This window comes from Marmota marmota, unplaced genomic scaffold (assembly GCF_001458135.2).
Source record: "Marmota marmota marmota unplaced genomic scaffold, marMar, whole genome shotgun sequence".
Taxonomy (NCBI): Eukaryota; Metazoa; Chordata; class Mammalia; order Rodentia; family Sciuridae; genus Marmota; species Marmota marmota.
The window spans coordinates 18,539,878-18,564,844 of record NW_026000108.1 but is presented as its reverse complement, the minus strand read 5'-3'; the positions used below and the strand labels follow the sequence as shown (position 1 = coordinate 18,564,844).

The following is a 24,967-nucleotide window of genomic DNA, read 5'->3' as shown; positions in this document are numbered from 1 at the left end:
GAAACAGGCACAGGCACAGTGTGAGTTTGAAGACTCATGTAGAAATCTAATGCATGCTTTAATCGGGGGCAACTACTGTTTGAGAAAGGCTTGATTTCAGTCATACACGTTCCGGAGACTAGGCAGAGATTTGCCAGGGTGACTTTCAAATAAACGCTAGTTTCTGTATCCAAAGTCCTTGGGCCCCAGATGTGTTTCAGGTGCAGGAGTTGGGGGCATCTGAAGGGAATGATGATGAGCATGCTGAATGTTCCGTGTCCCCCCAGCAGAGGCTTGGGCAGCAGCCCCGGAGCAAACCCACTGACCTTTCCCCAGCACCTGTATGACGATCGCATTCCGGGACGAAGATCACAAGCACCTTCAGATCAGCTCAGTCCCTAACCAGATGGGAAAATGTATCTGGTCTTCAGGATAACAGGAAGTGAAACTGCTTCATCTAGGCACCCCATTTTTGCTTGTCAACACTCAGCAGGACCATTTATCCCTCTGGGGGGACCAGTGCTCTGCTCAGGGCCCAACCCAAAGGAGGCGCCCAGGAGATGTTTGTGAGCTTGCAGAAAACTCGAGTTGGGTTCAGTCCACTTTGAGAAGACAACTCTCATTCCTTCCTCAGGCCTTACCGTTCTACCCCATTTCGCAAGAGTGGACGGGAACCTTATTATTTCCACTTGGGTCCTCACAAGAAGCGGAGGAGGGATCCTTGGGGATCTTTTCTTTTCATTTTCTGTCTGGCCTTGCACTGAGGAATGTTTTAGAGAAACTTGCACTAGTTTTAAAGAGAGTTACATGAATAAATAAAAATTTTCATACCCATTTATTCTAGCAAATTCAGAAAAGTAGCCAAATTAAATATTCCCTTCTTACCTTCTGTATTCCAGGAACACCAACTAGATGTAGCCCCAACTCCATGATGATTCTAATTTTTTTGGGGGGGTGTACAGAATGCTGACCATTTTTCAGGAATTGGGGTTCCCCAGGCTGGGTCTGTAAAGATCTGGGTTCAGAGCTGGGGTTGTAGCTCAGTGGTAGGGCACTTACCTAGCATGTGTGAGGCCCTGGGTTCGATCCTCAGCACCATATAAAGATAAATAAATAAAATAAAGGTATTGTGTCCAACTACAGCTACAAAAAATATTTTTTAAAAAGATCTGGGTTTAAATTCTGATTTTGCTAATCCTTTGGCACATTATTTAAGCTTTTTCATTCAATCCTCCCTCATTTATAAAGTATCGATGATAAAGACACGGTAACATCATTGTGTTTTGGTGAGGATTTAAGGAGATCATACATGTAAAGCACTTTCACACAACTGCCTTTTCTTGTTAATAGTAATATGAATAGTGGTAACATTACGCCTCTTCATCATTGGAGTGACACAACACAGGCTCAGGGCAGGGGTGAGTGTACTCTCCGCCAGCCTCACACCCTCACATTCTTTCATGTAGACGGTATTAGTCAGGATGAGCTGAATTCAGCTACTATAACAAACAACCCTCAAATCTCAGTACCTTAACATGGCAATAGTTTATTCCTGGATCATGCAGCGTTCCCTATGGACTCAAGGGACTGTCCAGGCAGCTGTCCACTCTGCTAGCTCTATAGAGCTCAGCTCCACTTCAGCCCATTTTATAAGCAAGGCTTCAGCCTGAGTCTTGTCCTGCTGATACAAATAAATGACATGGAATAAAATTTTTGAAAGCCAGTGCTCTAGACCATCAAATGCAAAAGAAAGAACAGCCCAGCATTGACTTACTTTTTCTGTACCAGGGATTGAACCCAGGGGCACTTAACCACTGAGTCACATGCCCAGCCCTTTTTATTTTTTATTGTGATACAGGGTCTCATTAAGTTGCTTTGGGCCTCAGCTAAGATGCTGAGGCTGGCTTTGAACTTGCGATCCTCCTGCCTTGGCCTCCTGAACACTGGGATTACGGGCATGTGCCATTGCACCCAGCTCAGCCTTGACTTTCTAAAGACTGCTCTTTCCTTGGTGTGGCTTTGGTCCTATATAGACTGTATTTTCTTTCTTATGTTTCCATGGAGCTTATAATTGTCCTGTTTCCCATGCCCGCAGGGGAGTAGCCCTGCAGAGCTCTGCTCCTCAAAGCCCAGGCCCCTGGGGCTTAGCAGTGCCGGTTTCCTTGCAGGCACTTTAGACCCAGAGCCAGGAGGCTGTGGCTGCCCTCTTGGCTTCAAGGTCCCCCTTGGACCTTGGAAGGAAAATGGTTTCTCTGGAACCTTAACAGGCGGCCATCAAGGCCAGGGAACTCAAATCTCCACTTTGCCAATAAGAAGTGGCCTTTCGCTGTCCCCTTCATTAGACCAGAAGTCCCAGCCTCGGCTCCCTGCTGCAGCTTACAGTGTCTCCATACAGTTGGGAGCTTCATACCTCAAGTCAAAGGCATCGCCTGTCTTTGGGGCCACAGGTTTAAATCTGAAAAATTGAAGGGACAAAGTTGACTGCTCAGTGCTACCCACACCTGCAATCCTGACAACCAAGGCTGCTGACCGCACAAAAATAGCTGAAGGGACAAGGGCAGATCTGTCACCTGTGTGTGAAGGGTGCTTTTTCCTGTGAAATCTCAATACCTCCCCTAGGGCATCGCAGGGTGGGTCTCTGAGCCGCTCTCCTCTGGTATTTACTCTTTGGGATTTTACTCTTGAGAAATCACTCTGGCGACAGAACTGTTTTGCCTCCACGAAGAGGATGTCAAAGTCTCAGAATCCAGGACGCTTTAAGGCAGGATTCCAACCTCATTATTGCCAGGAATAAAGCTCATCCAAGGTGAAGTGTCCTCTCTCAGAACTCGAGCCCAGCTCAGAAAGCCTTTTCTTTCCCCTTTGTTTTTGAAGCTAAGCAATTACTTTTTTCCAACGAAAAAAAAAATTGCGCTAATGCACAAAACTCTCTTTTTTCCCTTTCATTTATTTGAAATTGAACTTAACAAAGTCAGTTGCGAGCAGGCACTATATATGAGTAATGCTTTTTGTCCATAAAAGAGCATTGACTCAAATGGGTCGGGAGTGCTGATTCTCTCTCTGCTTTGTGTGAGCGTCCATAATGACAAAGTACTCATGTCAGAGCGTATAATGAAACTATAAATTGTTTTCATGAATGCTCTGAATTTGGTCTTTTACGGGGCAAATTCAAAAGGTATTTCGTACCACATTTCACATGTGTGAATAACACCAGATGGTGCAATATATCCAATAAAAGTAGAGTCCTCGGTGGGCTCACGCCGGCCGCCACAGAGGGTGATAGTTAGGTGTGGGTGGTTCATGGTGCAGGGGATTGGGATGAAGAAATCCCCTAACCAGGAGGCAGGAGTTCCGGCCAAGTGCACAAGTGTTGGCGGAGAATTCAGCGTGGCCAAAATACTTAGCTCCTAAAACTAGTTTCTACATTTGAATCATAGAAAAACTTGTACGTATCAAGGTTGAATTCATGAACAAATTTACAATGGAGGACATGTCTGCTGGGCTTTGTGGGAAGGAGCAATCAATCTATGCAGTGATTTATGGTCCAACTAAATGATTTTTAATAATATGTTCAATTTTAATTGTAGAAACCATTTGGGTTTATTTTTCTTTTTTTTTTTCTTTTTGGTTTTATTTTTTAAATACATGATGGCAGAATATATCACAATTCTTATTACACAGATAGAACAATTTTTCATACCTCTGTTTGCATATAAAGAATGTTCACACCAATTCATGTCTTCATACATGTACTTTGGATAGTGATGTCCATCACATTCCACCATCCTTGCTAATTTGGGTTTATTCTTGAAATTTTAGAAAACGCAGAGAAGAAGAAAGGGAAATTTTAAAACTTGGGCAAATAATTTACCACAGAGATCATTTTTAGCAACATTTTTATAGTACTTTAATTGTCTTTATATCACGGTCTTATCTGGATGTCTGCATCTTTCTGAAACAGAATTGGGGCCCAGCTAGACTTGCCTCTGTGTGTAACTTAAAAGGATATTCTGCTTTAAACTCATTTGACAATTAAATTATTTTAATCTGTCCCAGTTTGTTGAAGTTCATGAACATTCAAGGTTTTGGTTCTGCCTCTCGGTGATCGCACATCGGGCACTGTAGCCATCCGTAGGCACAGTGTCACCTAAGGACAAAGGTGCCCGGCTCGGTGCTCCCTGAAAACGCAGTCGGCATCTTAGGCCCAGTGCCTGTTGGACCGGGGCCCCGAGCCGCGGCTGACTGCTCTTGGCGCCTTGCTTTGCAGTACCTGGTGTGCAAGAGAAAGCTGGAGAGCAAGAAGGAGGCGCTGCTGATCCTGTCCAAAGAGCTGGACACCTGCCAGCAGGAGAGGGACCAGTTCAAGCTCATGGCCAATCAGCTTCGAGAACGCCACCAGTCCCTCAAAAAGAAGTACCGGGAGCTGATCGTAAGTATGATGCCCACCGCGCCTGTCCCGTGCCCTCCGCGGAGACAGGAAGGGGGTTGCATGGCCTCTGTCTTAAAAAATGACTGCGTTCAGCTGGATGTGGTGGTGCATCCAGTAATCCCAGCGGTTTAGGAGGCTGAGGAAGGAGGCTCACAAGTTCAAAGGCAGCCTCAGTGAAAGCCAGGCGCTCAGCGACTCAGGGAGACCCTGTCTCTAAATCAAATACAAAATAGGGCTGGGGTGTGGCTCAGCGGTCGAGTGCCCCTGAGTTCAATCCTGGTACCCAAAACAAACAAACAAACAAAACATGATTGCATTCAAACAGTTCCAAAGTGGAAACGCTGGTTGAAAGTTGCCACCCGTTTCTGCCCCAATGCAGTCACCTTTGGTGACAGGCATGTGCTTCTAGGCTGCCTGCTCTGGAGTCTCTGAACACACCCATGTGTACATACGTGCTTGTGTGTGTGACTACTTCCTTATTAATTCATTGATATGGACTTTTTAAGAGAGGATCTGCCTTGTAAGTCTGCTTTGATAAAGAGGCCATTGGCTACGTGTGACTCTTTAAATTTAATGCTGAATTAATTTGAATTAAACAAAGTAAGAAACTCACTTCCTCAGTCTTACCTGTCACCTTCCATGGGCTCAGACTCTGCAGGTGGCTGGTGGCTGCTGTAAGGCAGGGTGTGGACAGGGGACACTCCCATGGTGGTCACCACACTGGGCCATCCGCAGAGGACATTTCCTCCCTGCTGTCCTGCCAGGCAGCATCTGGCCAGTGTTAGTCTGAAACATGCCCTTGTTGCTCAGCACTTTATTTTGGTCAACTTTCTAGGTCATAGGTACAGATTTAACTCATCCGTTTAAACATTTGCATAGTAAGGATCTATCCAGATTTTTATGAGTTTTCCCTTATCTGGGGGCTTAAGATTTCTCCCTAGTTATCATAAGGCAAGAATTTCAAGGGTGCCTTTTATCCCGAAGCAGAGAATACTAACTGCATGGTGATGTTTTGCATTCTTGATTTTTATTTTTTTCCTCACTGATGCAGTCTCTTTTGGAAGTACAGACACTACTATGAACTTTTCACCATGGTTGGGGTCACTGAACTGCTCTAAGGGAAAAATAGAGAAGTTCCTCAGGTTTAAATAATGTTGACTTGTCCACGGAGCACATCCTTTGAGTATGTGTTTAGTGAGCACTTACTTATTTCCCTGAATATTTATATTCCCCGAGGACCCTAAAGGGAGAGGAATCCAGTCCTTAAAAGTCATAAAGTCTATCAGGACTGAAAGTTCTGATAGTGCTTTTTTATATGGAGCAAATCCTATTCCCCCCCACCCCAACATTATTCTGCTCATAGAGAACACTCAAGTGGTGGCTTTATGCGGGGAGGCTGTCACTGTCCCTTTGGTACTAACTACTCAAAAGAGAAATGCAAATGAAACTAAATATTATTTCAGTTTAGTCTCTGCTCAGAAATAATTTTGATAGAGCCTGGTTTTTAACTTTTTGTTCAGACATGTATGTAGGTTTGGTTCTAATTGGAACAAACTGATTTTCCAAAATAATTCTGGCTCGGTTTACAGTTAATTTTTTTAAAAAAGCGTATTCGGGCTGGGGTTGTGGCTCTGTGGTCTAGAGTGCTCACCTAGCATGCATGAGGTACAGGGTTTGATCCTCAGCACCACATAAATGTAAAATAAAGATACTGTGTCCACTTAAAACTAAAAAAATATTTTTTTTAAAAAAAGCTTACTTGAGTTTGCTTCAACAAATAATTGATTGCGGGGTGGTAGAGGTGGGGAAGATCTGAATTTAGGTTCAGAGTTTGGTCAGTTGCTTGAAGCACAGAAGATCTATGTCCTATTTGCTTCTTTGTAGGATGGAGATCCGTCACTTCCCCCTGAAAAGAGGAAACAGGTAAGACTTCTTCCTAATCCTGGTAACTCTTGGCTTATTAACATTATTGTCATCTTATGCAATTGAGAGGATCATCAAAGCCTCCCTAAATGTGGGTTATCCCTAAATATGGTATTTGGCCAAATATGTCCAAAGACAGCTGGTTAAACTTTCCTTCACTCCGGCATTGTTCTGTGCTCGGAAGTGCCCCCCTTATAGGTTAGTGTGCCCTGGGGGAGCCCACATGGTGGGATGTCCATGGTGGTATGTCCCATGTCATGGAAAGCCTCTGCACTTGAGAAGGTCTTCAAACTGGAGCTATCAACAAGGACACAGGAACTGTCTGTCCATTCTTGGCTGGAACTGTCTGTCCATTCTTGGCTGGAATGGTCGCCAAAATCCTGTATTCACTGAAGAGTGTCAATGACCGTGGTATATATGACACCTGTTCATTGAAGATTTACCAGGTGCCGCACGTAAAATCCATGCTGGTGGACATTATGCCCAATACACCCCCCCCCACACACACACACTTGCATACACACTTTCACACACAAGTGCACCCACACCCACACCATGACTTTTATTCTGAAACAGCAACCCAGTCTTGTGGTCACCCTCCGTCATTCAATGCTGCGTCCTTCCTTCCTCCTTCCTGGTTGATGGGATTAATTTGTAATGTTCCACATTTGAGCCAAAGTCTAATTTTCCTGTGGAGCTAATTGACGTTTTTTTCCCCTAAGTAAAGTCCCATGGAAACTCATCATTACTGTTTAAACCTGAAGTCTGTACTCCCGAGCCGCTGGTGTAGTTGGTGGCTGTGAGGAGTCATCTTCGCTGTGACTTTAGTTGGCTGGTGTTCACGAGGGAGTCTGACAGTCTTAGGGGAATTCACTTTCTGTGACTTTATAGTAAAACATTTACACTGAGGAGGAGCTGATGGATTCCAGCAAGTCTGCAAAGCTGCCTTCCTGCGGTTCCAAAAATACAAGCGCAAGGTCCCAAACGTTGCCATTGTCATTTTTAGTGCAGCGTCTGGTTTCTGTCCCTTCAGGGTTTGGCATGGTGGCAGGAGCTGGGGCTCCCTCTTCCTGGTTGGAGCCTTCGAGTGGCGAGGTGAGCTAGGGTGTTTGGAGATGCAAGTGACAGAAATGCTAAACTGCATAACCCAAAAGAAACCGATGGCCTTGCATAAACAGAAGCTCCCACATGGTGCAGGCTCCAGGGGCGCAGGATCTGGAATCTCATGAACTTGCCAAGTCCCTGTTTTCTCTGTGGTGCCACATTTAGCAATAAAAATACAGGGCTTCCAGGGAGAGTTGGATTTCAGAGAGCCAGGGAAAACCTTTTCAGTATAAAATTGTGTTCCATGCAATGTTGGGGACATACTTACACTAAAATATATTTTACATCCATCTGGAATTCAAATTCAGCTGGGCATTCTGTGTATTTTATGACACAGCTCTATCATTGGCAATGGTCAGGTCAGCGTCCTCTTGTTCTCAGAATCTGCTGCCTTCTTGGCTCGTTCCCCTGAGCAGAACAGAAACCCCCGCCCTCGCCTCCAGCCTGCTTGGGCCAGGGTAGAAATGCGCCCAGCGACCATCAATGACCTTCAGCAGGGAGCACTCACCTGGCTCAGACTGGTCACCTGGGGTGGAAGGGCTGTCAGGGGGTCAGCAGGGACTTCCTTCAAACTGTGTGGCCTAGGGAGGCTCCTCTGGGTGTCCATGTCTCAGCTTTCTCATTCATAAAATGGGGACAAATATGGTGCCCACCGCATGGAAGGCTGTAAGGGACAGATGGGATGATGCGGGCCTAGCTCTCGGCACAGTGCCTGACCCCAGGTGAGCAGCGGCACCTGCTAAGTACCCTTTTCGTCTCATCAACCCTTTTTGTTTTTTTAAATTCTGATTTGTTAGATATGAGAGCAGAATGCATTACAGTTCATATTACTCATATAGAGCACAATTTTTCATATCTCTGGTTGTACACAAAGTAGATTCACACCAATTCATGTCTTCATACATGGACTTAGGGTAGTGATGTCCAGCTCATTCCAACATCTTTCCTACCCCCAAGCTCCCTCCCTTTCCCTCCCACCCTTCTGCCCTATCTAGAGTTCATCTTTCCTCCAATGCTCCCCCTCCCAATCCCCCTATGAATCAGAGAAAACATTTGGCACTTGGTTTTTTGGGATTGGCTAACTTCACTTAGCATTATATTCTCCAACTCCATCCATTTACCTGCAAATGCCATGATTTTATTCTATTTTAATGCTGAGTAATATTCCATTGTGTATATATACCACATTTTTTAAATCCATTCATCTATTGAAGGGATCTAGGTTGGTTCCACAATTTAGTTAGTGTGAATTGGGCTGCTATAAACATTGATGTGGCTGTGTCCCTGTAGTATGCTGTTTTTAATTCCTTTGGGTATAGACTGAGGAGAGGGATAGCTGGGTCAAAAGGTGGTTCCAATCCCAGGTTTCCAAGGAATCTCCATACTGCCTTCTATATTGGCTGCACCAATTTGCAGTCCCACCAGCAATGTATGAGTGTGCCTTTTTCCCCACATCCTCGCCAACACTTATTGTTTGTATTCTTGATAGCTGCCATTCTGACTGGAGTGGGATGAAATCTATGGTAGTTTAGATTTGCATTTCTCTAATTGCTAGAGATGTTGAACATTTTTTCACACATAGAAGAAAGAGTAGGCCCAAATCTCCATCATGTCAGACTAGGCCCCAACTTCCTTAATAAGACTCCTATGGCACAAGAATTAAAATCAAAAATAAATAAATGGGATGGATTCAAACTCAAAAGCTTCTTCTCAGCAAAAGAAACAATCTGTGAGGTGAACAGAGAGCCTACTAGTTGGGAACAAATTCTTACCACTTGCACATCAGATAGAGCACTAATCTCTAGGGTATATAAAGAACTCAAAGACCTCAACACCAGTAAAACAAATAACCAATCAATAAATGGGCCAAGGAACGGAACAGACACTTCCCAGAAGGTGATATGCAATCCATCAGCCCTCTGTAAGCAATTGCATATTAGCATGTCGGTCTGTCCATCATGGCTCTTGGTCAGACATACTGACCTTGCAGGGACCCTCTTGGTTGCACTTGTAGCTCAAAGTAACTTGGGCCAAAGAGCAGGTTCTTCAGAAGGGCTGGTTGAGCAGCCTTCATGGGAGGCAGACATGTACTGGCCTCAGGAGCAGGGATGGCAGGGCTCAGGTCTCTGCTCTCATCTCTCCGTTTCCATCCATCATCCTTTATTTATTTATTTATTTCATTTTTTGGTATAGGGGATTGAGCCCAGGGGTACTTGACCACAGAGCCACATCTCCGGCCCTTTTTACTTTTTATTTTGAGACAGGGTCTTGCTAAGTTGCTGAGGCTAGCCTCTAACCTTCAATCCTCCTGCCTCAGCCTCCCGAATCATTGGGATTACAGGCACACACCAGCATGCCCGGCTCATCATTTCTTTGATTGGCCCCACTTTCTCCTCAGAATGGGAAACGTGGCTGCCAACTACCCTGGAGCTGTAGACCCCACACCTTTTTTCCACTAAAATCAGCCTGCCCCTGGGTCTCAGGAGAGATCCCACAGGCCATGCTCAGGCCAGAGTCTGATTTCAGGGCCAGACAAAGCACAGGTGTCCTGATGATCTGCTCTCTGACCGCAGCCCGTGTTACCGTTTACTCTTGCTGTGTTGCCGACACCAAGGCTGATCTCATTTAGTTCCACCCAGCCGTGTGGGGTAGGTCCTGTTATCATCAGTGTGGACCCAGGGGAAGTGGGTGCCCGTGGAGGTCCAGGAGGTTACACACCAGAAGTGACATGGTCATTAGCAGTAGAGCCGAGTGGGGCCCTGCGGTGTGCTCAGAGCTCCTGCTGGTGACGGCGGGACTCAGTCAGCCCTCAGGGGGCACTTTGTGGGTGTCCAGTGCTGGTTTAGACAGGAGGGACATGAGAGTGGAAGCAGTCCAGCCCAGAGCCCTGGGTCCGTTGCCGGTCCTTGGTCATCCACCTGTCACTCACGCCTCCTGTCCCGGCAGCAGATTTTATTAGGATCCCCATTATTCCCCGAGGTGTGCTGATTCGGGTGATCGATAGCACAGTCCTCCTAACTCCTGGAGGGACGCTGTAAACAGACAGGAAACAAAATCATTAAAATATATTAGATGTTGAACGGAAATCAGTGCAAAGGAGGGAAGAACTGTAGCCAAAGGTAGAGGGGGAATTCTGACCAAGGAACCGGGACAGTGCTTAACATGTAGTAGGGACATCGTCCTAGGATTAGGAATAAGAATCTCACCCCTTTAAGATACTCCTTTTCTTTTTTTTTTTTTATTTGTAAAAATTATTTTTAGTTACAGATGGGCACAATACCTTTATTTAGTATTTTTTTGTGGGGTCTAACCCAGGGCCTCACGCGTACTAGGCAAGCGCTCTACCACTGAGCCACAACCCCAGCCCAAGGCATTTCTTCAGTTTTATTTTCTGTTAACTTATTTCGGCATGGCTGGTCTTTGGTGAGCGGTGTCCTCTTTATTAGCTTAGTTTGGGGAAGAAAGTGTAGCATTAGACTTTTAGGTGCTGGGTGCAGCGAACTTTCTGTTGAGCCAGAAGCAGGCAGCTGTGGGGTGCGTGTGCAGGCGGGAAGGAGAGGCAGTTATTTCCTAAGCTGGGTCATCAGCTGGAAGTAGGTGGACGCACACAGCTGGCCTGGCTGCTGTCCTTACGCGTACTTAGAATACATACGTATCCCAAAGGCAGAACAGCGCATGACATGTTTACCAGCCCAACCCCCCTCCCCAGCTGCAAAGCAGATGCCCCTTGGATAAGTGGGAAGCTCTAGAACAGAACCAGCTGCCAGGCTAACAGACGTGACCTGGAGGTGACAGGATGCCCGTGTTGGGAAGGAGGAGATGCCCACCGAGCACCCTCAGCTGCCTTGAAACTGGTGGTGTTGCTTGACTCGGGAGGAGGCTGTGACCTCTCCCCACTGGTCCCTCCCGGTTCTTTTCTTGACTTGGAGGGTGAAATGGCTGAGATCACTCCTTGGTGCCCCTCTGTCTTTCTGTTCATCTCTGTCTGGGTGGCTCTTGACTCTCATGAAACAGAGAGGCCTTTGAAGCTGTTGAAAGCCCTGGTGTTTGCTCTAGACGAGGCGCAACTCCATGGCCAGGAGAGGTCCCTGAGGGCCATCCAGGGGTCCCAGCAGCCTGTGGACTGTGTTTAGAGTCCTGACTGTAGCGAGGTTTCCCTCACATACAGATGGGGAGCAGTACCACATTCTTAGTCTTTGTAGTGATCTTCAGAGACCATGTATATGTGCATGCCCGGGTGTCTGTAATCTCCCAACTCTCTTCTGAAGCCACGTGACAGTATGTCTCTCATGAAGTCTCAGGACAGCGCATGGTGGCAGTAAATGACAAGGACTTTGATTCTAGCATGCGGTTGCCTGGATTCAAATTTAACCCTCCCACTTGCTGGCTGTGTGATCTTGGGCAATCAGTGGAACCTCTCTGGACTTCAAAATGGACATGATAATGAAACATATCCATAAAGCTCTTAGGAACTGGTAATATTTATAATGCTCATTGCCTGGTGGTTAGTGAGTGCTTGGTGAATATTGGATGTGCAAGATCTTTTCCTGTGCCTTACCCAAGCACACAGAGTAGGCTAGCAGGACACAGTAGGCTAGCAGCAGGACTAGAACTCAAGCCCACCCACATGCAGTCTGGCATCCAGGTCAGGTTTGGGGTTCTTTGATGCATAGAACAATGGAATGGGGAGGAAGCATAGTCAACCATCAATCCAGCCATTCCGGAAGCCTCCAAATTAAATGCCCTGTCCACTTAGGAACACTGGAGACCCACAGACCAGCTGGGGATCCCACGCTGGGCCCATCTTCCTTCCTGTGGCCACCAGGATCTGGCCATGATTTTCTTTTCCTGCTTTTTAAAATCTCCTCCTTAGGGGACAGACTAGAACTTTAATGTTTATAGTTCTAGAAATGCAGTTGCCGGGCTTTCTTTGGGAGCTTGGAATCCTTTTTTAAAACAACTCAATTTCCAACGGCAAATCATCCGGTAAAGGAGCTGTGAAGGAATCGTGACAACAGCGATGGCACTAATAGCCTCTCAGGGGACATTGAAATGAAAACGTCTCCTCGTCACTCCAGGCAGAAGCGCGCTTGGCGCGCCCCTGTGTGCTGCCGCCAGAGATCACCCCAAGATCTCAAACAACCCTTCAAATATTTTTCTTTTGCTAAACAAGCAGCTCCACAAGGGGGGGTTTAAATTGTCTTGGGCTAATCTTCTCAGGAGTTGGGGTCCTTTCTGGTCACAGCGCCACGTTTTCCCTCTGCAAACTCCTCCTTGAAGGAACAAACGCACCTTGAAGGTCTTTGTCTTGTCCCCACTTGATTTTGAGCGGCTGTGCCAGGGGAGGCGTCGCTTCCCATCCAGGAGGGCGTCTTGCTTCCTTGCCACGGCAAAGCGATGGCTTATTTATACGGTGACAAGCACAAGTTGACAACCCTGGAGAAAGCAGAATACACAGTGGCCCTCTGTGGGATGCGAGGGAGCCTTTTATTTGGGTAGAAAGGTCTTCTTGGTCAAGCGTATTCCCGTCCCCCGTGACTGCGAATCAGAGTGACTTTGTATATGTGTCCTGGTTTGAAGCTCAGAACCTAAACTACCTTCAAAGACCTCTAGTGCTTTGAGATGGATCTTTTCGCAACACTTTGAACGACACAACTTAACCGTTACACCAGGGAAACGAGGAGGAAATCTGAGGTCCCAAATCATATCGACGCCAACTTCAGTCTGAGCACCAGTACACCTTTCCATAAGCCATTTGGATCCTTGCGATGATTTTGTAAGGGAAGCAGGAGCACCCCTCCACCCCCAATTTAATATGAGGAAATTTGAGCTCACAAAGTCTAGAGAACTTGGGAGCTATCATGGGAGTTACTGATAGCCGGTAAGTTGCAGAAGCCAGATCATAATGACCAGAATTAAGCTAACATTTATCTAAATAGCACCCCCCCCACCCCACCGATGCATTCATTCATTAGCAATGCATTCATTAGCAAATGTGTGTTCTGAGAGAGAGGGGTGGGCTGCTGATGGTTCCTGGCACCGCCAACAGATATGCACAACACAAGCTTGCTGTGTGGTTTTTGGTAAATAAGAAAGCTGTCCCTGCAGCAGAGGTCCTCGTTTGGGCAGTTGCTGTGAAATGGGGGGCCCTTGCTCAGAGAAGCAGGCTCCGCCCAATTGCTGTTCACAGGGGACTCACCGTCAGACGGAGCAGTGGAGGAGACATTGCAATTAAATTTGCTATCAATCACACCTTTCAAGAAGATTCCATGTATCATCAAACATTTTTTTAATGCATTCTTGCTTAATCTGGTGCTTTGCCCTATTGAAGATGTGGATTTAAGAGGCCAGGGTGTCAACCTTTTTAATACCAAGTAGTTGGGCAGCGTTTGCTAAATCTGTGGTCTCTCTCTCTCTTTTTTCCTGATTCTTCCTGAGGAAGTGCCTAGATCAAGGGGTTTGCTTGTCTTGTCTTTTTTCTCTCTGTCTCATTTTTTAGTTCCCTTTCTGATTTGTAAGTCTGCAGATTGAGAGGCATGTTACAGGAATTTGTGGTCTGTCTCATTTTATGTTGTGATATGGGATAATTTTTTCCATGGTTGGGTTACTCGAAATGTGTCTATCTAATAAATTCCAAAGATTCAGGATGACTGGGGGATTGTTCCTTTCTTCTCCCAGCCTTGGTCTGAACTGTGTAAGGACTCAGGTGAGAACCTGTGTCCCTTCTGCCAGACTCCTGTTCCCAGTGTCTGGAAGAGTGCAAGGTCAGAAGCCTCGTCTCTACTGTTCTGTTTTTCTCTGCTGGGGAGGCTGAACTTCTCCCCACCCCGCCCTCTTAGGTTTGATGATGGCAGCCTGCAAATTTAAATAACAAAAGACAGAGCCCAGGAGGGAAAAAAGCACACAGTTTTATTAATATTTTATGTCCAATGGGAGTTTGCTGAAAAGAAGTAAAACTCAAAGAAGTGCTAGGCGTGGAGCTAATATTACCGTCCTAAAAAAAAGACAGGTAAGTTGGGCTTTGGGGACTAATTGTGGGAAAGTGACTAGAAACATATTGGGAAAAAAATTATGAGAACTAAGGGTTACGTTAGTAATGTTTATGAAAGCTCCCCTTGTGCCCACTCTGACCCTCTGTCTCTGGGGAGCAGTCTTTCTAGGCACTGGACAGAGGGACATCTTCACAATCGGAAGTTTATGCTCCAGTTTTAGGCAGAAAAGAGGGTGTGTAGAGCTCTTCCTGGATCTGTCAGTCAGCAGCCACCTTCAGCTCACAATAATACAGTGGCCGTGTTCTGGTTTGGATGTGAGGTGTCCTCCCAAAGCTCCTGTGTTCTTGCAGGAATGTTCAGAGGTGAAATGATCCGATCGTGAGACCCGTAACCTAATTAATCCATCCCAGTTTGAATGGACAGACTGGTGGCCCCTGTAGGCCAGTGGGGCCTGGCTAGGGGAAGTGGGTCACGAGGGCCTGTCCTGGAAGAGCTCATCTCCCCTGGGCCCCCGTCTGCCTCCTGGCCACCAGGAGCTCAGCACTTTCCTCCCCCAGCCCTTGCCGTGATGTTCTGCCTCCCTGGGCCCCAAGCAATGGTGATGGCCAGACGTGCACCAAACCCCTGCATTCATGAGCCAAAGTAGACTTTTCCTCCTTTCAGCCGGCCTTGCCTGGTACTTTGGTCACAGCAATGGAAAGCTAGATGGTAATAGTGTATAATTTGGGGGGGCTTATTCTGATGTCCCTCTTGTCCATCTTTTCATTTTTAACAGCAGGCACAGAAATTAAATTTAGTAGGTCCTTTTCTCCCCATGTGAAATATTTAGGGCTGTCTCTTACAGCTAGTATCCTGAAATCTCCTTTTATGAGCCACTGTCTGTTCCCTAACCATTGAGATAGGAATCCTTAACAGCCATGGTCAATGCCAAATATGATGATAATTATATTTAAAAGTTGCCCATCATTTCTTATAAGTGTAAAAATCATGTGGCATCTCATCAATGTCTATAGCAACTCAATTCACAATAGCCAAGGTATGGAACCCACCAAGGTGCCCTTCAACAGATGAATGGATAAAGAAAATGTGGTATACATACACACAATGGAATGTTACTCGGTCATAGAAAAGAATGAAATTATGGCATTTGCCTGTAAATGGATGGAACTGGAGACTATCATGCTAAGTGAATAAGCCAATCCTCAAAGAAACCAAAGGCCAAATGTTCTCTCAGATATGTGGATACTGTCTTACAATAATGGGACGGGAAGGGAAGAATAGAGGTTCACTGGATTAGACCCAGGCAAATGAAGGGAAGGGGAGTTGGGAATGGGAAAGACAGTAGAATGAATCAGACATAAATTTCCTATGTTCATATACGAATGCAAGACTAGGCTAACTCCACATCCTGTACAACTACAAAAATGGGAAGTTATACTCCATGCATATACAATATGTCAGAATACACCTCCTACAAAACATTTTATAGAATAGAAAAAAAATCATATGGCATCTATGGTACAAACTGTTCTAACATATTTTGTGCCACTTGTAGGGGAACTGGAGGAGTGGTAGAGCAAGAGCTGGGGTTTACCCTGCAGCGGCAATTCCAGAGAAGAATTCCAGTGAGACTCTCTGCACAGACGTTGCCTAGAGGTTGGGGGTGGGAGCCAGCTGCTCCCTCGTCCCCGGGCTCTGTTTCCCTCCACCTGTCAGGATGTGTGGTTGTCACCCCTGTGCAGAGAGCATTTCCAGGCACCCCGCTTCCCCTGGTAGGAACTGGTTTTGGTGAGCGGCTGTGGCACACCTCCCTGTGGGAGGGGTCCAGCTGCTCCCTGTCGGAGGCAGGTGTTCAGAGAGCACAGCCCGAGGCCCCACTCTGTGTCCACCAAACCCCCTCTCCCTTCCCCAGCACAATTGTAATCGACAAACCCCTCACTAGAAAGAGTGACTGGCATGTTTGGATTCTCTAGTCGACTCCACTATATTTGCATGCCTCTATTATCAGGGCGAAAATATCAACCTCTAATGTTGGCCCTGGCTGGATCTGAATGTTTAAGAGGCCTCTTTGTGGATCATGGCATGTTTTGCTATCGATGCCGACCTCTGCCCAGAGATGGGGAGGAAATAATCCCTGGTGCTGCTGCCTTCCCTGGGAAACCCTTCCTAGATCCCCGCCACTCCCCCCGACATCTCCCCTGCACGGTGCTGCTGTTCTAAACTGATGGTCACCGAGTCCTTCTCAATAACACGGAGACAAAACGCTCTGCATAGCTGATAAATTATAAGCAGGCGCCGTGCATTGGTTTGATGGATGGCTGGAGTGAGAGTGTGTGAGTCACGGGTGTTATTTTTGGTCAGAAGAATTGTGTGAACTTTCCTCCTCCATTCTGAGTGCTTTGAAATGTATGGCTTTTCTTTCTTTCTTTATTCTTTTCTTCTTTTGTTCTTTAAGGTGTATGTCAAGGAATTAGGTACCATATCAGAATAGTCATTTTCTAGTTTTCAGAGTTATTGTTTTGGAGTTGAGGAGGTGGAAGGGTTGAATAGAAAAGAATTGTGTGTTGACAGGTAATCCAGTCTGTTAAATGTAAAAGAAAATTACAGTCACCTGCTTTAAGGTAGTGGCTCCTCCCCCAGCCCATTATATCCCAGGGTCAAGTTTAAAATGGGGGTGGCGGTAGGGGGAAGATTGAGATGAACTGACTTGGAGGCATAGGGATTTATCTTTTTCATACCTTTATTTTATTTATTTATTTTTATGTGGTGCTGAGGATCGAATCCAGTGTCTCACCTTTACCTGTGGTAGGTAAGTGCTCTACCACTGGCTACCCACCCCCTGGGATTTTAATTGAACATTATTTAGTGGATAATATAGAAATGCCTGACTTTAACCAGGTGAGATGATGTGTGCCTGTAATCCTGGTGGCTCGGGAGGCTGAGGCAGGAGGATTGCAAGTTCAAAGCCAGCCTCTAAAACTTAGTGAGGCCCTGAGCAATTCAGTGAGACCCTGTCTCTAAATAAAATATAAAAAAAGGGCTGGGGATGTGGCTCCGTGGTTAAGCACCTCGGGTTCAATCCCCAGTACCAAAAAAGAGAAAGAAATGCCTGACTTGACTTTGGTAGAGTTCTTTTCGGCCAGGCTGCAGAGTACATAACGTTCGATCATCACTGTGGGGTTTCCAACTTGCTGTTTCCTGAAGCAGCCAGGCCTCTGCCCCAGGTTTCTCTGGAATCTTCCACTGCTGCTTATGCAGGCACCTGTTCTGATTTAGTATCTAGATACCTGGGAGCATCCTTCAACTCAATGCTTTTCAAAGTGAGGCCCACGGACCAAGGCAGACTGCAACCTAATTGTTTCTGGTTTTTGATAAGATGGTGCAGAAACTGAGAGTCGGTGTTCAGAGGCTTTTCTAGCAATCTGACAGCATGCTTTTATGTCTTTTGAATCCAACAATAAACACTTGAAGTTTTATCTTGATGTCTTCTTAAATTCATTTTCCTAGTAATTCGTGTTTATTGCATTTTACAAAAGTCTCCATCAGTGATGGATTAGAGGAATTAGAGGATTAGTGATGGGGTCGTTTACCACTGATGGGCTGAGCTATTCGGGGTCAGCTACTGCAGTTAGAGTTGTGAGTGCAGGGTCTTCTCCTGTGCCCGAGGGGCACAGGCTGTTACTGATTCAAAAAGGGTTAGGGTTAGGGAAGCTCTTGACTTCTTTATTGTTTATTTTTTGTCTTTTATCAGTGTTTTTTTTTTTCTTTTCTCCAGATCCTTCCCACTGTTGAGGAGAAGCCTCCTGGGGGGTGGATTTTGCAGTCTCCTCCAGGTGACGATGCTGAGGTCTTCCTGACTGCAGGTGGCAGCTGGCCCTGGACAGAGCCAGCTCAGGGTGGCTCCTCCCCGGGACAGTCCCTCCTGTCTGGTGACCTGTCCTAGTGGTGAGGGAGTGTGTTTGCTCATGCAGGAGAGGACAGTGAGCTCACGTCTGGGGACGTTCTGGAGTGCTGTGGGGGAGAGGCTGAGGCCACTTGCTGGTGAGACTTTGAGCTCAGGGAAGAGAGCCGTGAGTGGGAGGAAAGTGACCTGGAGGCCAGTCAGGATCCTCGGACTCCGCTGTGGCCTGGGACGGTTCCTTCAAATGGAAGCTTGAGGTGCAATGGGGAGGGGGAGACGAAAGCCAGGCAGCCCTTCCCCTGCCTGGAATGTTCTCCCGGGTGCCCACGAGGCTTATGCTCTCTCTGCCGAGTCTCGGTTTCAGTGTGACCCCCTCTCTACTCTCTCCCTTCTCTCCGCCGGCTTTTTCTTTGGGGCACTTAATATGCAACATGCTGTCTTTATTTATCCTAATTTAATGTCATTAATTAGGTGCATGTTGACAAGGGCAAGGGGTTTCGTCTGCATTGCTCAGTGCTCTCTCTCCAGATCTAATACAGTGCCTGGCGCACAAGAGATGCTCAGTGAACCCTTGTTGTGTAAATAAGTGAATGGCTAATGAGCAGGGGAGGGCAGGCCACAGGCAGCCAGTGTGTCCAAGGAGGCACCAGCTGCTTCCCCACAGCTGTCTACCAGGTAGTTGTTGGAGCTCCTGAAGGGCCTCAGTCAAGGGGGTGATCAGGCTTTAACCAGCACCTACTGTATGCCAAGCACTGAAGTGACAGATGGTCACATGTGTGTTCTTCGCTGTTTTACAGGTGAGGACACTCAAGGGTTAGGAACTTGGGCCGGGTGACCCAGCCCAGTTAGAGTCTATCTGGTTCCACCCAGAGAAGTTTCCACACGCCGCCCGTCACGGTGGCTCTTGGTCCTCTGCTTTCCTACTATGAAATGGGAATTAATTGTCCTCCTGTTTAATCAACTTTTTTTTTAGAAAGAGAGAGAGAGAATTTTTTAATATTTATTTTTCAGTTTTCAGTAGACACAACATCTTTATTTTATTTTTATGTGGTGCTGAGGATCGAACCCAGCGCTCCGCGCATGCCAGGCGAGCGCGTTACCACTTGAGCCACATCCCCAGCCCCTCACCAACTTTTTGTCTCATAAGAGTGATCTGGGAAAATTAGAACCCAAATAGTGTAAGATACGCATTTTGTAAAAATGAGGATGCAGAATTAGCCTGTGTTGCTAAGTAGTGCTCCAGCTAACGAGAGGCCCCCGAGCCGAATCCCACCTGTGGGGACGAGTGTGTTTTCCATCCAAGACTCGGGCCGGGCCCTGGCTTCGGCTGTTGGCCCTCGGTGTCCTTGTTTGCCATCCCTTCCTGGGCTGAGGACATAGCAGCCTCCAGACTCGGCTTCCTGACCCTCCGTCCACCAATACCGACAGGGCATCTACTGGGCGCTGGGGAGAGGTCAGCAGAGAACAAAGTTCCTTGCCCTCGTGGAACTTCTGTTTAGCAGGGAGCGGGGCAGGGCATAGACAGTAGGCAATAAACCCAGAAGTAAATCACACGGCGTGTTAGGAGATGGCAGGCCTCTGGGAGAAAGGACGGCCCAGGGGAAGATCGCGGTACTCAACTGAATGGCCCAGGTGGCCCCTGTTGGGCGGTGACCTCTGAGCAGCATCCTGAAGGTGGCAGGGAATGAGCAGGTGGGCTGTGAGGGCGGTCCCAGTTCTGGGAGAGGACAGAGGATGTCACCGTGCTGAGATGGGGTCAGGCCTGACTCCAAGGGAGGAGAGCGTGGGGGAGGCAGGGGACCCCGAGGGCAGAGGCAGCAGGACATCTCTCCCAAGGCCGTGGAGGGGAGCCAGGTGAGGCCAGGCCTGTGCTCTTTCCCCTTCTTCTCTCTTACTGCCTCCATAACCCTGCACTCCCCGAAGACCTGACATCGACGTCATTGGAGACGCAGCCACCTCCTCTGGCTTGGTCTCCCCGCGTCCCTGGATTTGGTTTCCTCAGCTGCAACGTGAAGGGAATCTATTCAGCGCTCTCTGCAGTCCCCCACCCAGGCCTGAGGCAGGCTGGCTCCTGTCCCCTTCCTTCTTCACCCCGAGTCTTTAGGACACCTGCTCATACGCAGGTCCTATAGGGAGCCACACGTGGAGCCGAGGAGGGGAACACTCGGCTTTTTGCTGGTGGTGTCCTTGCTAAAGCTGAGAAGGAATGTGATCGGCAAGGCGAGAGGTGGGGCAGGCCGCCCTTGCAAAAAGAATAGTGTTCTGTACAACAAAAAGCCACGAGAGCGAGCCACGAGCCACAGTGGCCGTTGAAAGCTGCCGTGGATGGAAGCAGGTAGCTAGTGGGTGGTCAGGAGCTCCAGGGAACCTGGAAGAGGCCATGGCAGGCAGTCTGGGAGGGGGTGGAAGTGCATGGAGGGGGCAGCTGGCTGGCAGGGCCTCCCACGTGGCCACAGAGTCCAGCTCAAAGGAGGTGTGGCGTCATGGACATGGGCATGGAAGCAAGGGTCCTGGCTATGGCTTCCCTGGAGCTAGAACAAGGGGACAGGGAAGGGAATCAGCCCAGGACTGAAGAGTCACCTCGGGGTCCTGATTTTAGAAGCTGTCACCCGTCATGACCTCTTAGGCTGCCTCCTAAAATTGAGATCCACATTCTGCGTACTTATAGCAAAGCAAAGCTCATTAACCAAGACACATTTAAAAGGGGGGAAAACTTACCTGAATCAGAAAATAAACTTCCCTTCTGTTGTTTGGCCCAAAGTATAGAATTGGATTCTGTCCACTTTCAAGCTGGGTATTTTCATGATGGGCTCTTAGAAAATTCTTGAAACAGTCATACACAACTGACTGGTGGACGCTGTCCATTCTGCAGACAGAGGACCTCCCCAGTAGGAGGCTCACGGCAGCCTCACCTGCAGTGGTGTGATTTGCACAGCTGCTCTGTTCATGGGTGTGTGCTCTAAGGGGCTTTGTGGGGTTCTGCCCAGCTCAGACACCAGCATTAGTAGACCCCACCAAGCCCTGCATTTATCCACTGCTCTGTTTCTGATCGTGTTTCCTGATGCGTTGATATTTCCAGGCTAATCTTGCACAACTACTGAGAGATTCTCAGGAGCGAAACAAACATCTGGGAGAAGAAATTAAAGAACTTCAGCAGAGGCTTGGAGAGGTCCAGGGTGACAATAAGGTACCGTGACTCTTTACAGGCAAAGAGCTGTACTGTGCGATTGCACTCTAGAGGTTATGTATAGCATGTCGGAAAAATGTAATGCACCATGGCTGGAAATTTTGTGATAGATTTTGACATTTGCAAAGAAAATTCAGTTTAGCATTTCTAATCTTTATTGCATTGCTCTGTGTGTGTGTGTGTGTGTGTGTGTGTGTGTGTGTGTGTGTGTGTGTTTGTGTTTGTGGGCACATCTGCTGACACATGTGTTTCTGGGTTGCTCTAAAACATTGTTACAACCGGGTGCAGGGGTTTCATTATGCTCAGCTTGGTGGTGGAGAGCATTGCGGTTGAGGGCAAAATAAAACCCAAACGCTATACTTTCCCCTTCTGTACAAATAATGGATTTGTGGCTCAGATGATTTGGAATTATTCACATTCAGTTTTGAATTTTAAGTAGTCATCCTACTAATTATGTTCACATAACCAATTTATTTTATTGCTAAATTTGGCAATTTGTATGGAACATTGCTCAAAATCCACTGCCTGGTATTAATCAGACTCCCCTGTTGGCAACGTTAATTATAAAATATGAACTCATAAACTCCAAGCTCGATGTGCGTACTCTCTCTTTCTCCCGCTGAAGCCGTGAACAAAAGTGCAATCGGGAAAGGAAAGAAAAACTACCCAAGTTTAATTTTGTCCTCCAAAATAATTTCCTGTTTTGCCAAGATAGATTTACTTTCAACTTCTTGCCAGAGGCAGATTTTGGAATGGAGATGGCACTGGATTCTGACTCAAAACCAAAACAAAACAAAAAACAACCCCCCCCCCCCACACACACACACACACACAGACACAGCACATATTGTGTGTGTGTGTTGAGAGCAGCTTTCCTGGGGAAGTGTTTTCTGGATGTCACCAAATTCGTTGACAAATGATGGTAACTGCTTTTGCTGGGAGTTGTTGGTTGTTGGAAGGCGCCATTTTTGCAACATGGTCACTTAAAAAAAGAAATGACACTGTTGTCTGGGACAGTTGTCTGGAAGAGACCTCTTCTACAACACGAGGTCAGAGGGGACTCTGCCTTCTGCTGCATCAGAGGCCGGATCTGAAGACGTACGTTCAGCTGGGATGGTGTGCACTCTGGAGATGGTTTGTCCCCAAGGGTCACATTTTTGGAAGTTTGGTCTCCAGGGCAACAGTATCAAAAGGTGCTGGGACCTTTAACAGGTGGGGCTAATAGAAGGTGTTCACTTCATGACCACCCTCAGGAAGGGACTGACGCTGGTCTCCTGGAGTGCGTCAGTTCCCAGAACAGCCACTTGTTATAAAAGAGCAAACTTGACTCCTTTCTGGATAGGCTTCCTCTTGGCTGCCTGAGCTCTTGGGCACAGACCACCCATCCCTGTCACACCATCCTGCCATGTTCTGGCCCTTGACAGAACCAATCAGTCCTGCAGAACCTCTTTGTAATGCACCCAGCCTCAGCTATTTTGTTACAGTAACAGCAAATGGGCTTAGAACCTTTGTTACATAGCCTTTTCTCTACTCTGTCTGCCTTCATTTTTAAATTTTTTTAAAATTACGGTTTTAGAAAACCTTTTGGATTTCACATAAATTTGAGAAATTAGGCTCTACTATTCTTGGCCATGAAATAGGGGGTAGAGAGAACACCCAGGAAAGGTTCTGATTAACACTGGACAAGTTAATCAGGCCTCGTGTGTAGTTTTAGTCATGGTTACAGGATTCAAGCTCTGTCACCTAGGTGTTTGGTCACTAATTAGAGACCAGACCTTCTTGGTCCCTTCCTCTGTGATAACAGCAGGGCGAGGTTTTACAGAGAACGAAGTGAAATGCGTGCAGCTTTCTCTAAGCTCATGCAAATGCTGGCGGCGTTTCGGGGACGTCCTAAGGCGTGATCTGGAGGTCCGTGGCTCTTCCTGGTTGGCGGGTTCTTGTCCTGTTCCCTCCACTGGGGGTGGTGACCCCTGCTCCAGCTTTCCTAGACGCCTTCCTGCCTTTTGGTCACTTAATCTTTTTGCCTTTTAAGCGAGTGAAAGTTTAGGCATCGACATCAGCAGCTGGTGTTCAAGGAAAGAAGGGGGGGGGCATGCGTGTGCGTGTGTGTGTGTGTGCGTGTGCATGCTTGTGTGTGCACACTAAGCTTCTGCGCCTCGCCACAGTCTGAATGTCTCGATTTGCTTGGGACCTGGGTCTTCGTTTCAGAGGCCGGACACGTTCATCAACTGTCTTCTCCCCCGAGGCTCAGAGTCGAGTGACTCATATCCAAGGCGATGTGACAGTGTCCAGCGGAGCTCAGCCAGAGGAGCTCAGCCCGGCCCCCAGCCCCCACAAAAGAGAGAGAGAGAGAGAGAGAAGCCTTCGTCTGCGTCCTCCTTGGCCTCTAACATTCCAGGGCTGGTCTGTTTTCAGGCCCTGTGCATCATGGACAGCCTCCCCCAGGCCACCCCAGTTCTCAGCATGAGGCCAGGTGACTCATTTGACAGTGACAGCAGGTCACAGCCCCTGGGACTGCAGGGCAGAGAACGGCCGACCCTCGCAGGTTTGGTTCGGGAGGTTTTTTCTGGTTCGTTATGTCATTGGCTGCTGCAACCTTGCCATCGTCTCCCAGGTCTGGGCCACCTCCCGGCCTAGTGTGCCGGCCTCCTCAGTCCGTCCTGGTGTGCTGGCCTCCACAGTCTGTACTGGTGTGCCGGGCCTCCTCAGTCCGTCCTGGTGTGCTGTCCTCCACAGTCCGTCCTGGGGTGCCAGGCCTCCTCAGTCCGTCCTGGGGTGCAGGCCTCCACAGTCTCACCAGACTGCTCCAGCCGCATCCTCACCAGGCTCGCCTCATACCTAAGCTAGTCGCAGCCGTGTTTTGCTCTGCCACCGTCTGCCGCAGGACCTTTGAGCCTGCTGTCTGCTCTGCCTAGACGGCTTTTCCCCTTGCCTTCCTCTGCAGGCTCCTGCTCCTCGCTCAGGTCACAGGTCAAGTGGAGCCTTTGCCAGCTCTTAGGTGCCAGTCCTGTGCTTGCCCACGTGTCCTGCCCTGCCTGCCCTTGCACTGCACCCGTGTGGCACCCTAGCCCCAGGGGTCAGCTCTTTTCAGGCTGAGAGCCACCTTAGGTACTGCAGTGTCCCTGGGAAGGGGCGTCCTCGTTCTCAACATGAGATATGATCTTTATTGAAGGAACGGAAGTAAGTGAGCAAGTCGGGGAATGAGGAGAGGCTCAACAAAGGGTTCAAGGAAAGAAAGAGAAAGAGACACAGACACTGCAGAGGCTGCTGCCACCTGGTCAGCACGGCCACTCACGAGGGCGAGGCCTCCCGGGCAACCTGGGGAAGCAGAGAACCAGCCCAAGGCGCGCGGCCTGGGGAGCCCCTACAGACAGCGGGCGGCCTGCTCCCCGCTCAGCCCTGACCCGCAGCCACCACCGCGGCTCCAGGTGCAGCCAGACAGCCGGCGGTCA

The 24,967-nt window shown here is 47.9% G+C and overlaps 1 protein-coding gene across 5 annotated transcripts in view; it reads left to right on the top strand.

The window, feature by feature from the left end:
* Positions 1-4,224: 4,224 nt before the first annotated feature.
* Positions 4,225-24,967, top strand: part of Ccdc149 (coiled-coil domain containing 149) — a 63,682-nt gene continuing 42,939 nt past the window's right edge. For 2 of the 5 annotated variants that reach the window (XM_015481738.2, XM_048784283.1), the window contains exons 1-3: positions 4,225-4,408; positions 6,293-6,331; positions 21,408-21,515. In XM_015481738.2, the coding sequence (XP_015337224.2) occupies positions 4,349-4,408; positions 6,293-6,331; positions 21,408-21,515 (207 nt within the window). In that variant the 5' untranslated portion in view covers positions 4,225-4,348. Of the gene's footprint in view, positions 4,409-6,292; positions 6,332-17,201; positions 17,237-21,407; positions 21,516-24,967 lie in introns of all 5 variants that reach the window. The other 3 variants (XM_048784282.1, XM_048784281.1, XM_048784280.1) reach the window with 3 other exon arrangements.